Source organism: Filicampus tigris, chromosome 17, assembly GCF_054856515.1.
Source record: "Filicampus tigris isolate MCC_2025a chromosome 17, RoL_Ftig_1.0, whole genome shotgun sequence".
Lineage (NCBI taxonomy): Eukaryota > Metazoa > Chordata > Actinopteri > Syngnathiformes > Syngnathidae > Filicampus > Filicampus tigris.
The window spans coordinates 17,340,617-17,355,823 of NC_141233.1; the positions used below are offsets into that span (position 1 = coordinate 17,340,617).

Consider the following 15,207-nt stretch of genomic DNA (forward strand, 5'->3'; position numbering starts at 1 on the left):
AATGGCAGAAATGCTGTTTTACCATTAGCTTCAATTTTGGTAGTCAAAGGTAGTTCTGACTCGTCCATGGTAGCATATCTTCTTATCCATGATTTGAATTTCTTTGAATTACTCACACAGACTCAAAAGTTCCTTTTTTGGCTTCTTGTATTGAAGGTTCTGTAATTGAACAAAGTGAGCAATGTCATTCAGTACAGCAGGTGGATAACAAATACGTAGACTACGAGCACAGTCAAAAGCTGTTTGCTTCCGTGACTACCAGCGCACTGTATGCTAAACATTGTTTGCTATGCTGCTACTACTGCAAGTACATTCAATCTTTATGATGACAGAAATTGAGGGTACTACTTTACGATGACAAAATTGATGACAAGCATTGGCTCTCACATTTCCGGCCCCTAATTGGAAGCCTAGCAGGTTTACAATTACTCAGCAGGTTTACAATTACTCAGTAAACAAACGAGAGCCAAATAATTCCAAAACAGATGAATTGCAGTGGCGTGCGAGCCAACGCAACAAACGACATTCTTTAACTGCCCGCCTCACAGATGAGACATAACTTGTCGACAGGTCTTTCCAGGGTGTTTGCCTTTGTCTTGACCATACGTGGGAGTCCTCACGTGTCCTTGCGCATGTGGGATGACATGATCGACTCTTCCCATCAACCATGATCCGCGGGGCGCGGATTCATCCATTATCATGGCGATATCTCCAGCAGACAGGTTCGTCTTAAGTTGGTTCCACGTTTGGCGTTCCTGTAAAAGCGGGAGGTACTCGCATACCCGTCGCTTTCAGAATAAATCCGCCAGGTATTGAATCTGCCTCCATCTCCTGCGTGTATACGAGTCTTCTTTAGTGAACAATCCAGGTGGCATCACCGGCCGCTTCTTCATCAGTAACAGATGATTTGGAGTTAACGCTTCAGACATCTGTGGGGGGGTTGTTGTTGTAAGTGGTCTATCATTCGGTATGTATTCCACTTCACACATCAGTGTCTGCAGACACTCATCTTTCAGGTAAAACAGAATTTCTGCCATCATAGGAAGAATTACTTGAAATTTGAATAACTTGAAAAGTCAACCAGGCTCACTGAGGAGGCTGCCCTGTACTGGGTATTGAGATCTTGATGTGGAATAATGAAAGCCGAATTTTGAATTCTACAAATTCCAACACAGTGGGGGGCACAAAGACCCCCCCACACACACACAGCCTTTAGCCCGACCCATTCATAAGAAACTAATTGGGACATTTTCTAATCCCACTCTAATTCCATGGGCCAATATTTTGGACCTAAGAACACCAAACCTAACCTAACAACATCACCATCTAGTGTCCAAAAGAAATACAAGAAAGGGCAACGGTTTTTGAAAGACCTCCACCAAGGCCAAACAATCCTAAATCGATATATTATATTTATAATACACTGGTAATAGCAAATTTGTCTTTAAAATCAATTTCAGTGCCATTAAAATGATGAATACTTAAGAAAATTTACTTAACCGTAGAGACTTATCTTTCTATACACGACTATAATTACAAGATACAATTACCAACTTTCATCCATCAAAAATTAACTGAAAAAAATCAATTTTTTTAAAATACAAATTTTAAAAAATACACAAATGTTAATATCAAACTTTAAATGACAAAACCCTCTTAATTCCATAACAAAATCCTAAACCTTCCTTTTTGAATACATAAATGTTGGCAAATTTCAATGAAAAAAAGGGATAATCATAGCATTTTAAAAATGTAAATGATTTAATGAATGAATTAGAAAAAAACAGAGGTATTAAATATGTATTTGTTGTTAATGGCAAAGAATCATCTTTTTTCTTCCTTGATATACATTACACAGAGAATATTTTCAACCAAATTCAATTACCGGTAGATGGAAATGTTTTTTTTCTTGAACTACAGACATTATCCGATCATATCTAGCAATTCAAAAATAAATATAAAACAAAGCAAAATTGTCAGTCGTGGCTACTTGTGTGAAGTTTGTGTTTACTTTTCACGTCTTTGCTGCCCGTTCGTCGGCTTCTTCTCGCTCGCGGCCAAACTCCAGCACCAAAGGTTTCCCGAGCAACCGGTAACCATGGAGAAGTTGCAAAGCATTCTGGGCCGTTTCGGTGTCTCCACACGCACACGCGCACACACGCACACACGCACGCGCACACACGTATAAATGCCCCGTGCACTGAACATGAATGTTCTACAGCAGCCAGCGCATCCTCACCAGGCAGAGTGACGAAGGCCTGACCCTTCAAACGTCCAGTCAGGAGGCGGTACAGCAGCGGGGGTCCGTCGCCAGTCCCCTCGAACCTGGAGAACAGCGCCACCAGCTGGGACACTGACGCCTGGGGGCTCAGGTTCTTCACGCACACCACCTGGAAAGACAAATCTCAATGAGCATGACTAAATAGCACAGATAGAACATCCCCACATATTCACAATTTACTATTTGCGTTTTTTTTATTCTCTCCGCAAAATGGCGCCAAAACCCTTTCTAATAGGAAAGCGGTACACTGGAGTCAAAGGAAGTATGTTGGAGATAAAAGGCAAGCCTTGTTTGTTGGGGAGGAGCTACGTTTAGCCTGGGTTGTTAGTTATGACATTCTTCACATTTTTTTTTTTGTAAATCAAAGCGGCTGAAAAAATCAAATAGAAAAAATCAGTACTTAAGATAAGGTCCACTGATAGTGTAGTGGTACACACGCCTGAGTTGTGTGCGGGCAGCGTGGGATCGATTCCCGCTCAGTGACAGTGTCTATGTGTGCCCTGCGACTGGCTGGCGACCAGTTCGGGGTGTAGTCTGCCTTCGCCCATTGACGGCTGGGATAGGCTCCAGCAATTCCCCGCGACCCTGTATAGGATAAGCGGTTTGGAAGATGACATGACATGACAGTACTTAAGATAACGATCCACTTAAATGTGTTGCACATAATGAAATTTGCACCTTAAATGCTTAAAAAAAACAAAGGTTTAAATGTATTTAACCTGAACCGTAAACCTTTTCCCCACATACCACTAGAGGGAGCCACACTTTCACAATCACTGATTTGATAGGCAATTATAAGCATCGATTACTATTTTCGTGGGGTTACTGTACAGCATTCTACTCTATAAAAGTATTGCTTTGGCGTCATCTTGGTGCCAAAGAACTATGCTGAAGTGAGTTGAGAAGCTTCATGTAGTCCTTTGCCGCCATCTTGTGGCATCCGTGGGCAATTCTAAACCATTTTAGAGCGCTGTCAATTTCTCTAGGATTTTGTGTTTTCAACAAATTCAATGGCCATACTCTGGAGGGCTTTCCAGGCTGGTAGTTCCGGAATCTCGGAATGCTTCGGATCGCCTCCTGGCTTTCCCGGTTCTCTCGGATTTCCTGCTCCGTCACGGTCGCCACCCGCCCCGTGACGGTCAGCGGCCGAGCCGAGCCGGCCCCCTGCGCCCCGCGCAGGCTGCCGATTGGCCGACTGATCTCCAGCGGGAGAGCAACGTGGCGCTCTGGTGGTTGTGGTGAGCCTTCCTCTGCTTGGCTGACACTTCCCTGGAGCGAGTCATGCGACGGCGCAGCTGGAGAAAGGCATAACGTTCCGGCAGCTTCTCTGGCCTGGGGCGACTTGCTGAGAAGATCCGTGTACAGGGAGCCCATCGGATCTGTAGGTGTCGCCCCTTGTAGGCCATTTTGGTTATTTTCATCTGAAAGGAGAAGGTCTTTTTAGATCCCTTTGTTCATCAAGCAATTTCTCAAACCGAGTTGAGAAAAAAAAAAATAATAATGCCACACCCCAAATAGACGGCTCACTTTTTTTCCCCATAGGGTTAGGGTTAGCTCAACTTGTTACCATCCTCCACTTTAGAAATAAATGCCTCAACCCAAATTGGTAGTAGAACCGTCTTAGTGAACATTTTCATGTTTTTTTCTCAAGGATTGGCCGCTTCTCCAATAAACACTGTGTCTCAAATTAGTCGCCCGGTGCCACTGTAAAAATACTCACACCTCCCTTTTTCTGCTGAGGCCATTCAAATGCTGTTGCTAAGCAAAACAACAGCACCTACAGCCTACAGTTGAGTAAATAAACACCACCCGAGCGTTATCCTTACCTCGATGGTAGAGCGCAGTCAGGAAACCTTGCCGGTCGCTACCCTGGAAGAGCGCCTGCTCGATCTCCATCTCACGGCGGGACAGCGGCCGGCTGGCGGCAAAGCGCTGGGGCAGCGCCAGGAGCTCCGCCCGGGCTGCAATCTTGTCCTGGATGGCCTGAAGGCGCTGCCGCTTGACACCGGGAGCCACGCAAACGCCGTGATGCTGGAACAGAAATTGGCAAACAAAATTCAGACTTCCCACGGAAATTCACCAAAAATGTTCCAAGCCAGACTGATGAGAAACCTCCCAGTGGCGTCTACCTGTTCAGGTCCTTTGGGGGCGTCCCTGTTTTGCCACAGCTGGATCTCGGGGTCGGTGAGACCCAGCTCCCGCAGGCCGGCCAGCTCCTGCTCATCCTCTTGCAGCGCCTGGAATTGAGACAGGCTCCGCACGCCGGACGCCTGCTCGCCGAACGGCCGGTAAAGCGCCGCCGGGGCGAAGCTCCGCTTCTTGGCCACACATCTGAACCACAAAAAAATGTATCAATTGAACAGCGTGACAATTTTAACACTTCAGACACAACCATAAAAGAAACTACTGTTAATAACAAAAGGCAAAAACAATCAGCGTTACAATGAAGCACTTGCGACAGAAAATCCATGAACCACTCTGAAAAGGACGACGTAATATGTAAAGAAAAAAGCGTGTATGGCTTGAGCCCACTTAAACCTTCTCAACTAAACTGCTATGCTCGCCCGTTCCGGAGGTTTAGCGAGGGATCGTTCGTTCCACGTGTCCATTTTGTCACCTTTCGACGTCGACTTGGGTGTGGAGTTGCCGCAGAAGGAGGCCGTGAAGCTGCCGCTGTCCCTCCGTCTCCTGCTCCTCCAGCAGCGGGCCGTCCTCACAGGATCGCCGGCTCACTCTTTACACACACACACACAGACACAAATGAATCCAAATTCTCTTGCGTATTTACTTCATTCACTTCTTTATTACTATAGATAACTTAAATGAGGGGGGAATAGGAATATGTCTTTTTTTTTAATGCTTTGATGCGGTGCTTCTAAATGTCTCCCCTTAATTAATTAGAAAATGAATAATACTTTTTTCGTGATAATTACAAAGATTAATTAAAAGGCATGAAAAATATAAATAGTAAAAATACAATGAAAAATGGGTGCAAAAATGCTAATGAATAAAAGCTATAAAACACGATAGAACCATTTCAAAAACAAAAATAATGAAAAACAAATAATACTAACTACAATTATAAAACGTAACAGAAAAAAGACGAATATTTGATTTAAAAAATAAACCTAAAAGCGATTTTTTTACAATTGCCCCGAGCCTCTTACGCCAGCGTTAGCGGCACTGTTAATTTAGTAACTTTAAAAATCATGAGAAAGTGTTAGCTTTTCGGTCGCAACAGTACATGATAACGTTACCATGTACTGTTGCGACCAAGACGCTAACGCTAGCCGAGTCGCCGCCTGCTCCCCTTCACATCTGCGCCGCAACGGCAAAATAATTATGCAAAACATCTAACTACACACAGTATTTGTTGTTAAACATTGAGTTTATTGGCTTGTTGACAACATTAACGTCAAAAAGAAAAAAAACATTAATTGTTGGGATAAATGAAGAGGGGTTTTGTTTACCTTCGCATAATTCCGCGTTGGGCACCCACTTCCGGTGAGTTGCAACATGGGAAATGCTAACATACGACGCAACAGATTACGACAATCGTCAAGTTGCCTCTTCTTCTTCTTCATGTTATAACGGTAACAACAAAGTACCTGCGTGTGAAATGTAACCAAAAATATAAACGTATGCTTAAAACTGAGGCACGGTGCATTGTGACTTGAAGCCACAAATTCGTCTTGACCGCGCGTACTTCCATGTTGTGCTCCAGCTTCCGGTGCGAGGCATTACGGGGGATGTAGTCAAACCTTTCAAATGAGCGTTTCTGACTGCGTCGAGCGTATACTGTTCCGATAGGGGTATATTCATAAAAAATACATAATTGTATGTCAGGTAGCCTGTGTTGGCGACGTTTTTAACGCGTATTCATATAATTTTATCCCGCAGCACAGCTGTTAAATGGGGTTTTATGCTGCAAAATGTGACGTGCACGGTTATAATAGATCACTACGTTGGCTCCCTATCAAACTTGTGTACGGTGTCATATCAGATGCTGCAAAGCCTCCACACGCGCGCGCGCGCGCGAGCCCGAAGCCCTCCCCACTCTGCTGGAGTGTCCTCAATTTGCCTTCCGGATGACGTCAGTAAGGTGACATGGGCGCTCTCCGCGCATGATAGCTGCATGGCGAATAATTGAGGGTTTTTTTTTTGGCGTGAGGATGTGCGTGCACTTTGAATGCATTCTCAAATTCGAGCGTGCATGTTCCCAGGTGCGCAACATGCACTCCTCAGCGCGCAGCGGCTCGGCTCGGGCTCCTCCGCAAAGGGCTCTCTCTGCGCAGCAAGTGAGTGACAGAGATGAGGGGTGGGGACGCAGGGTGGGGTCACAAGCAGGGAGAGGCGGAGGAGGAACAGGCAGAGAGAGAGAGCCCAGCCCTTCAATACGCGGCAGCGAACGGCAAGAACCAGAGGCGCACCGCTTGGCTGATTTATTCCATTTTTTATTTTTATTTTTTTCGGAGGGGGGGGGTTGCAAAGACAACGACGCTGCGGACATGAACTGAGCAGAAGAGGCACGCACCACCGTGCTGCTATATCCCGAATATCCACAGCACACCGCCCCCTTCCTCCTCCTTGTCCTCTCCCATAAGCCCTCCTTTCTCCCCTTTCCCCACATTACAGCTATACACACCCACCCCACCTCACCCACCCCACCTCCTCTGCCCCCCCTGCCCCTCCACGAGATGCACACGGAGAGCCGCCACAAGAAAGTAAGTGCACCTTCTATTTGACAGATTGTGACGTTGTCAGTGCGGTCGGTGTGTCGCTTTCATAATGTTGACGGGCGAAAACGGGCGAAGGGGGGAAACGGAAGGCGCAATCTGCAGCCTCGCAGGACACCATCTTAGTTTTTAAAGGGCCAGCAGCACCGTCCGTACACCCCCCCCACCACCACCACTACCACCCCAGCGCATGCGCGCGGAAGATGAGCCAGGTGAACTTCCGGCCAACATTGATGTACATCCTTTGTTTATGAAGGTTAGAAGGCTACAAGTGAATTCATTTCTTGTCAAACGTAACGTGCCTTGCAAGGGAGTAGGTTGAATATGGGTCGTCTACTTGAAAGTGAACAAGTCGTGGCGCTGTGATTGATTAGTAAACAGTGTATTAGTTATCAATATGCGTCTTGTGATTGTCTGGAGTACATTGTTGATATGACATGCGAGCAATTCATTATTTGGCTGCACGTCTCCCGTGACTCACTGGCGACCAGTCCACCGGTTGTCCTGTGATGGCTAATTCTAATGTTTGCTATACCGTACATTTCCACATTTGTTTCATTTTTAATTGATTCTTCGCTGGTTGGTTGGGCCTCAACCGAGCCTTGCCAAATATGGTCGTTCCTTGGGCTGCAAAGCATTTGAAGTGTTTCTGTCTAGCTGAAGGCTAATGCTGCGTTCAAGAATGGCTGGCAAGCCGGACAAAGTTTTGTTTTACCAAGTTCGCTCTACAATGCGATAACAATGGCGCCCGTACTCGGGTCGGCGGCCGCCATTGTTGTGCGATGTCAGATGACTTCTATTGCAGGTTCGGAATTTCCCAGGTTTCTCAAATGCAGCGGTTGGAATCTGGGAAACCATATCGTTTTTGCAAGTGTTTTCCAGGAATTTGTCACACGTTTGTGTGTGTGTGTGATATAATAGGTTTAGATTTTTCATTACAGTTCGTTTTTAATTACTTTTTAGAGCAAGTTTTTTTTGGGGGGGGCCGGAAAATGCCTCGTTTTTGTTTTAGTATTTTTTTATATATATGTTTTAAATGTTTTTTCACTTTAGTTTTAGTCATTTTGTTAATTTCTATTACTCATAAAAGCCTTGTTGCGGATCCATGTGTGCGTGACACCCAAAGGCGGTGGGATGATGTACGCATTTGTCAATAGAAGCCCAACAAAGTTTGATGACACTCCTGAGATTGTGTGTGCGTCTGCGTGTCCATCATCCTCACAGCGCATCGACACATTTGTCATCCTGACATTGAGGGTGCGAGGGTGGCCGAGGGGATGACGAGTCCCTGTGTGTGAAAGCGCACAATATCCCGCTTTTTGCTGGATTGCTGTAAAAAGGAGAACGGGGGTGAATGCCACATGTTTTGCTACACCTCAAATTTTGCGGGATTGCTATATGTGGATAAAGTCAACCTGGCAAAGTTCCACCTGCTAAAGTAGCATCAGAGGTGGGACAAGGCCTGAGTGCAAGAGAAATGCCGCAAAGTTGAACACCCCACACTCACCTTTGCCGCATTTCTCGCCTCACCGCACACGCTGATGTCCTCGAAGCATCTGATTGGCCGGCGTGAGGCTTCACCTCAGGAGTGGCCAATGAACTTCCATTGCCATCAGCAGGACGCAAGAGAGAGATTGGAAAAGAGAGCGGGGTGGGGAGAAGAGGCAGTGAAACAGGCCGAAATCCAGATCTGTCAGGGTCTTACATTTTCATCTGGAGGTCGCAACAGAGACATGAGAAGACAGAGAATTCCCCCCCCCCCCCCACTTTGCTTCTTGTTGGAGAAAAGTTCACCTGTAAAGTCTATTTTTGTTTCATCTTCAAAGTTCACCCCAAATCTCAATAACAGGAACTTTTGCCATATTCACGATTTGTCCGCCCCGCTTTTCAATAGTCAAAGTGTCAGGAAGGTTCTGGAAGCTTCACGCGGCGAGAGGCCGACACGGGAGAAGCTCGTTTCAGGCGGTGGCTCGGTATTTTGGTATCAGGTGGCTTGAGCGGATGACTGCTTAGTTGGCCAGCTGGCTGCCGCCTTTGTGTGTGCGCGCGCGCGCGAGTGCCAGCGTGGAGAAAAATGAGCGCAAGGTAAGACGGCATGGTGTGAGGAATGGGCCGAGCGCTCGGGGGCCAGCCCGAGGGTCGCCGAGGCAGGACGTTGTCAGCGAGAATTAACGAGCGGCGGCAGGTAGTCGGCGTGGCGCGCGGCAGAAGCGGGGAGCCAAAATCAATGTGGGAGCGGACGCGATGTTTGGATGATTATGGCGTAGGAAATTGTATTATGCCACAGGAATCCCCCCCCCCCCCCTCCGACGGGGTTTTTATTCAAGACCAGTGATTGCTAACCTTGATTGAGCCAAGGCACATATTTGAAAGATTGAAAAAAAAAAATCTCACGGCACACCTCCAATCAAAATTGTCATAAAATGTCTTTAGGCCTCAATGATATCCGTACGTTTAAGATTGTTTATTTGTTCTGTCCGTCACTATAAATCATTTTCAGAGCAATGGAGTGAAATGCCATCATTTCCCACGGCACGCAATTGCGCCCCGATCGCAACATTCGACGACAAGCGTGTTTTGTATCAACCTGGCGTAGTGAACCACGGGAGATATCGCTCCCATGCCGGTTAATTCATTTTGGTCCTGAACGTGATAACTTCCACATTGTCGCATCGACAAAGACGTTTATTGAGCCAATAAACTGGTTAAGAAGTTGCCTCATTTCCTCAAAGCGCGAAGAGGAAGTTCTTTTCTTCAATTGCTGGACAGCCTCGCTTGAGCTCTATTTATAGACACACACAGACTACTTTATATGCCCATAGTCTCCTTGTGGATGTGTCTCTTCTTGGCTGCATTCTGCCCTTAGTTCCCTTTTAGTTCAAATTAATCTCCGCACCCATCGCCATCTGCTAATAAGTAGAATGACAAAACTAAAGACAAATGGGCTAATGTTAGCTTAGCATATTGCTGCAATATGGTACTCCACAGTCTCGCCTTGGATAAAATGTGTCTCCATTGTGTTTCTTATTGTGATGCATTCAACGGTGCGTGTTTTTTTTTCCCGTCGTTTCCCGCTGTTTGATGAATGTTGTCAACTGTGCGCTGCTTTCAGTTTCTCTTTGCTTACATCACCTCTGTGACCTTGAACGCAACGTTTGAGGAACCTTCTCACCACAGAAGCTGCTCGAGCGTGTTTGTTTGCGCTCTATAACGCTTTGTCTACTTTGTGTGTGCGTGCGGATAAGAGGGTGTGTAGGGAAGTGGCGGCCGGCTTTGCGTCAGCAGGGTGTGGTGTGATAACAGGCAGGCGGCTTCTCTCGCTTGCCTCACTGCTCGCCAGATGGAGGACACACCCGGTGTTTCATTTCACTCGTATGTGCACGTACGTGCGCGCGCTCGAGCGCCTGTCGACTCGCATCGGTCCGGGGTGGTCGTTTTCGACCGCGAGAGTGCGAAAACCACGCCGCAGTGAATGCGTCGTTCGGAATGAGACACATTTTATCCAAGAGGAGACTGAGGGCAGCAGGGTGGAAACAGTGGAGCACCGAGACAGGCTACGATAGTGTTAGCATGACTGATTAGAAACTAGAAATAGTGCCTTCTTCTATTTACTCGTGGTCATGATGTAAGAGGAGACTGAAGGCTAAGTACAGCAAAGCAGAGAATGTGGAATACGGTATAATACTGCAGTGTCGGGAGCTACAGCACAGCCACAGGCTAAGCTATTGTTAGCTAGGATAAGTGTTATCCTATAGAATAGTAACATTAGTAGTAACAGTAATACATTTTTTGGTCCGAAATAGTTTCTCTTTTTGACATTACTGTCTTCGACATTCATTTCATGTTTACTTTTTTTTTTTTTTTTTGCTTACCCCTGGCGACTCAAGCCTCATTTCCATCCCATAATTTTCTTTTTCATATCTCAGTGCAATTCAGTGTGTCAGAACCACTTTTTCTGAGTGAACTTGACGTGAACCCAGAGCGTGCGGTCACTGTATTTTTACCCTCTTTACTCACGCTCACTGTGCAAAAAAAACAACAACAAAAAAAATCTCCTGCAATGTGATGTGTGTGTGTGTGTGTGTGTGCGTGCATATACCTTTTTTTTTTTTTTTGCTGGGGTCTCCGCCTCCAAGCAGCTCGTGGGAGCGGGCAGCCGTGTTACGAGCGCATATGTGTGGATCCTGCAGGGGGCAATCCCCCACCCCCCACCTTAAACACACACATACACACGTGCACACACACACACTCACACATACACACGGTGAGGACCAGTGTGGGGGGGGGGGGGTTGCAGTGACAGCGAGTGAGCAGAGCGCTGACCCAGTTAGACTCTGCTGTCCCGCCCTCTCTCTCTCTCTCACACGCTGTAAATGGGGGGAAGCATGTAATAACGCTTAAGTGGAGCTATGCTAATATGCTAATCTGCTAATCATAGTGGCGGCTAATGCTAACATTAGCCGGCGACTCACAGTCGTCACGTGGCGTTGCTGGTATTCAATGCGATGTCCTTCTTTTTTTAAGGTGCTTTGGACGTTCAGACAGTTTTAGGGACCATTTGAAGGCATCATTGTAGATTTTTAAGTGATTCTTTTTAGAAGAGTTTTTGCGTTAGCCAAGTCGTGAAAATCTGTGTATAATTGGTGCCCATTCATTTGCATTGTAAAAAAAGTCATCAATAAATAATGTTTTGGCCTTTCTTGTTCTTCTTCTGCGGTGTTTACTGGTGCTTGCTGGTTCATTAGCGCCACCAACTGCCAAGTAAAGCAATGTGAATTGATGTCCTGAAGTTTGCGGGCGCCATCTCGCGCTGGGAGTCTGAAGCACACTTGTATCAGAAGACAAAAAAAATACTAATAATAATCAGCCAACCAATGGCTCGTATCTAACTTAAAAACAACAACAAAAAATGAAGTCAAGGCACGATAAAGAGGGGTTCACTCACTGTATTGCAAAAACTCCTAAAAAAACAATTGATTCAAAAAGATGGAATATGGGGGACCTTTTTTTGGGGTTACCTTTTGAAATGATTTAACAAGCTTGTGGCTGTCAAAGTGAACCACTCTACAACTAGGTATTGTTGAGCTGTTTGCCATTTTTCAGGCGCTCCAATCCAGTTTGCCGGACGGCGCGCCTCAGACGGGCCGACGTGACTTTTGAGTCTCCTCCCGAGCCGGTCGCCGGCCGGGCGTGAACGCGCTTCATGCTCGGCTGGCCTTTTAGTGGATAAAAATAGCTTGTTAAAAAAGTGCCGGGGAAGGAGACGCGTTTGAAGCGCTCTCCAGAAATACTTCAGTTGCCCTTAAAATGTGACGCTGGCACTAAAAAGGGAAACAAGAAGAATCATAAACCTCTTTTATATTTTCTTTTGCAGGCTACACTTGTATCAGTGAGGCATGGAGGACATATTTGAAGTTTGGGTCAGCTTTAATTAAATTCACCGGTTGGTTGTTGGTTTTTTTTAGTTTTTTTAGAGGGGATGGATTCCTTCCACAAATAGTGAAAATATTCTAAAAAAAAAAAAGTTTAGAATTGCCTATGTATGCCATGAGAAGGCGGCAAAGCACTACTTTTCTATTAGACATGACTCTGGCCTAACTAAATGAAGCTGGTAGCACCACTTCAACATAGTTTCCTGGCACCAAGAGGGCCTGATTTCACTTCTGTTGGCATCTTATTCCACGTGCGTGTAACGTAACAGCTAAATGCTGCTTCACCACGTTTGCTTTGGAACCCGGGCTGCGTCAACTGACTTGAGTCCGCAGACCTCAGAGAGGCCGACTGCGTTTATGATTCAATGAGCATTTCTTTCACCTATTCAGGACCCGAACCATTCCGCGATTTACGCACCAGTGGCAGAATTTGAAATGTGATTGGGATCGGAACCTGAGCTGGAGCGTTGCGAATGAGCTGCAGATGTTTGATGCTCTTCTGAGGGAGTCCAGTAAGAAGACGGTTCCAAGAATCAAGTCTACTGGAGACAAAAACACAAAGAAGTTTCTCTTGGTCTGCTTGGAGCAAGCAACCCTTCGAAGCGTTTTTCACATGGAAAAAGATGACTTCGATATGATTACTGGAAGTCAGATGCAAGTCTATCAGCAACCCAAGATTTTCGATTTCGGTTTTTAAGAGACACTGACTCCCAAGTGTTTACTAGCAGCAGTACAGTGTCCTGCTTTAAAAAAAAATTTTTTTCTTGCTTTCATTTGTTGACTGGCTCCTCGCTCCTTGTTTTTCCTTCTCGTCTTTTCGTTCTTGGTCGTCTCCTTGGCTAAGCAACCCCCACCCTCGCTACCCCCCTCCCACCCTGACTTCCTGTGTGGAGATCACAAGCTGACAGGGTCGCGCCCACCCCGCCCTTTTTTTTTTCTAGTTCCAGGAACTCTGCACTCACAGAGCGAGACCCCTCCTCTCGCAGTCCAGTGGTCCTCATTCGGTCTTACATGCTAACTGCAACCCCCCGCCCCCCCCCCTCCCTAATCCCACCCCACCGTGGCCTCCAGCCTCCACCCTAACTGCCTCGTCCGAGTGGGATTTGCAGAAGATTCCCACTCTTGCCTTTTCTCGGTGGGCGCGGTTGGAGTCCAGATGACTTCTTAATATTAGCGTGTTGCATGTTTTATCCTCAACCCCCCCCCCCCCCCCCCCATCCGATTTCACCGCTTTTTTGTTTTTTCTTCATCCCGTTCCACTGAGTTCTCCACCCGGCGGGGTTGCTCCAGATTAGGTCAAAACAAACCTTGAGGAATTATTGGCTAATCCTTCGTGTGGTTGCGGCCTCTCGGGCTGCCTCACGTTAACTCCCGACAAGGCCAAAAGACATTTTTGCAGACATTTTTGTTTTTGCGACTTTTTGGGAACACGATCTCGCCCAACTGAAGACCAATCTCAAGCAAACGTATTGCTAGTGCAGCAGTTGTTTCACATTTTGTGCCCTGGTTGTAACAACAACAATGTTGTTGAAATGTACACAAACAAACAAGTATCAGATCAAAAAAAGTTGTTCTTTTTCAAACACAATAACGTGTATGTGAGATGGAGCTTTCATTTTTGTCACTTGGGGACAGCGTCGTCATGTTCTGCTGTAGTATCTGTGACTTTGACCGTCTATGGCTTTCAAAGGCGGGGCTCGGCCTGGTGAGTGACGTGCGTGGCAGCGAATGAGCGTGTGGAGTCGGCGGGCTGCTGGAGTTGCAGCCTTCGGCAGATAATCGAACGCTACTCGCAAGCATATATTCTTTATCCTTGGCGAAAACGGACTAATATTTCATGAGTATATATTTGCATCAAGGATTCAAAATATCTATACTTACAAAGACCGATTAATGTTACAAGCGTGGCAGCGGGACAAATTGAACATCGATTTTCTGCTTACCCTTTGTACGTTTTTTTGTACGGTTTTGTTTGCTAGTATGCGTCAAAAGCGCAGTTGCCTACGCATGCTTAGATGTTCACATGTCAATGTTAGGACGAGCAATCTGGAGGATGATTTTTGTTTCAGCGCAACAACAGCGCTTGTTTTCTCACCCTGCGGGGCGTGGTTTTCGCCGTCCTTACAGTTTCCCAAGCAGGCCCCCTGTTGCGTTTTCCTATTTGCTTTCACAACTTGGGCCTTGGACTCGCGGCTGTGTGCAGAATCTTGCTGGAAAAACAAATGGAGAATTGACAAGCTTTGTGAGCTTCACGGATCATAAAGTTGAAATTTTCAGTTTGAAGGATTTTTCCCAATTCCCCATAGGTTTCTTAGAGCTGTTTGCCATAACTGCTAACCAAAACAGCAGCCACTACCGTAGCAGATAGTCTCTCGGCTGAATCAAAGTGTTCTAATCTGAAATACAAATAAATACAAATGTTATTTTTGCCTGACAAAGTGACTACAACCTATACCAGTATCAAAAATGAATGAAAGCTAAAACATTTTTTAGATGAACAAAACACAAGAGTCTTGCCAATTAAGATGAAAAATACTGTAAATCAAAGTAATCCATCCATTATCTGTACCGCTTATCCTCACAAGGGTCGCGGGGCGTGCTGGAGCCTATCCCAGCTGTCTTTGGGCAGTAGGCGGGGGACACCCTGAATTGGTTGCCAGCCAATTGCAGGGCACACAGAGACAAACATCCGCACTCACAATGTAAATCAAAGTAAACATTACAATTTCCTTAAAAAAAGATGAAAAAAAAATGCAAA

At 46.0% G+C, this 15,207-nt stretch overlaps 2 protein-coding genes across 7 annotated transcripts in view; one reads left to right on the forward strand and one right to left on the reverse strand.

Moving 5' to 3' along the window:
* Nucleotides 1-129: 129 nt before the first annotated feature.
* The window catches only part of rbm41 (RNA binding motif protein 41), a 20,837-nt gene continuing 5,759 nt past the window's right edge, over nt 130-15,207 (reverse strand). The window contains exons 2-11 of one of the 5 annotated variants that reach the window (XM_086013054.1): nt 14,545-14,659; nt 11,117-12,988; nt 8,525-8,617; nt 4,899-5,015; nt 4,411-4,612; nt 4,108-4,312; nt 3,302-3,702; nt 2,240-2,390; nt 2,012-2,136; nt 130-929 (exon numbers count right to left, since the gene is read on the reverse strand). In XM_086013054.1, the coding sequence (XP_085869180.1) occupies nt 2,015-2,136; nt 2,240-2,390; nt 3,302-3,702; nt 4,108-4,312; nt 4,411-4,612; nt 4,899-5,015; nt 8,525-8,535 (1,209 nt within the window). In that variant the 5' untranslated portion in view covers nt 8,536-8,617; nt 11,117-12,988; nt 14,545-14,659 and the 3' untranslated portion in view covers nt 130-929; nt 2,012-2,014. Of the gene's footprint in view, nt 930-2,011; nt 2,137-2,239; nt 2,391-3,301; nt 3,703-4,107; nt 4,313-4,410; nt 4,613-4,898; nt 5,016-5,751; nt 6,250-8,524; nt 8,672-11,116; nt 12,992-14,544; nt 14,913-15,207 lie in introns of those variants that run through there. The other 4 variants (XM_086013053.1, XM_086013056.1, XM_086013057.1 and 1 more) reach the window with 4 other exon arrangements.
* The window catches only part of klf8 (Kruppel like factor 8), a 27,715-nt gene continuing 18,317 nt past the window's right edge, over nt 5,810-15,207 (forward strand). The window contains exon 1 of one of the 2 annotated variants that reach the window (XM_086013061.1): nt 5,810-5,874. Coding sequence is in view for 1 of the 2 variants with exons in the window: in XM_086013059.1 (XP_085869185.1) it covers nt 6,979-7,005 (27 nt within the window). In the remaining variant the exon portion in view is untranslated. Of the gene's footprint in view, nt 5,875-6,168; nt 7,006-15,207 lie in introns of those variants that run through there. The other variant, XM_086013059.1, reaches the window with a different exon arrangement.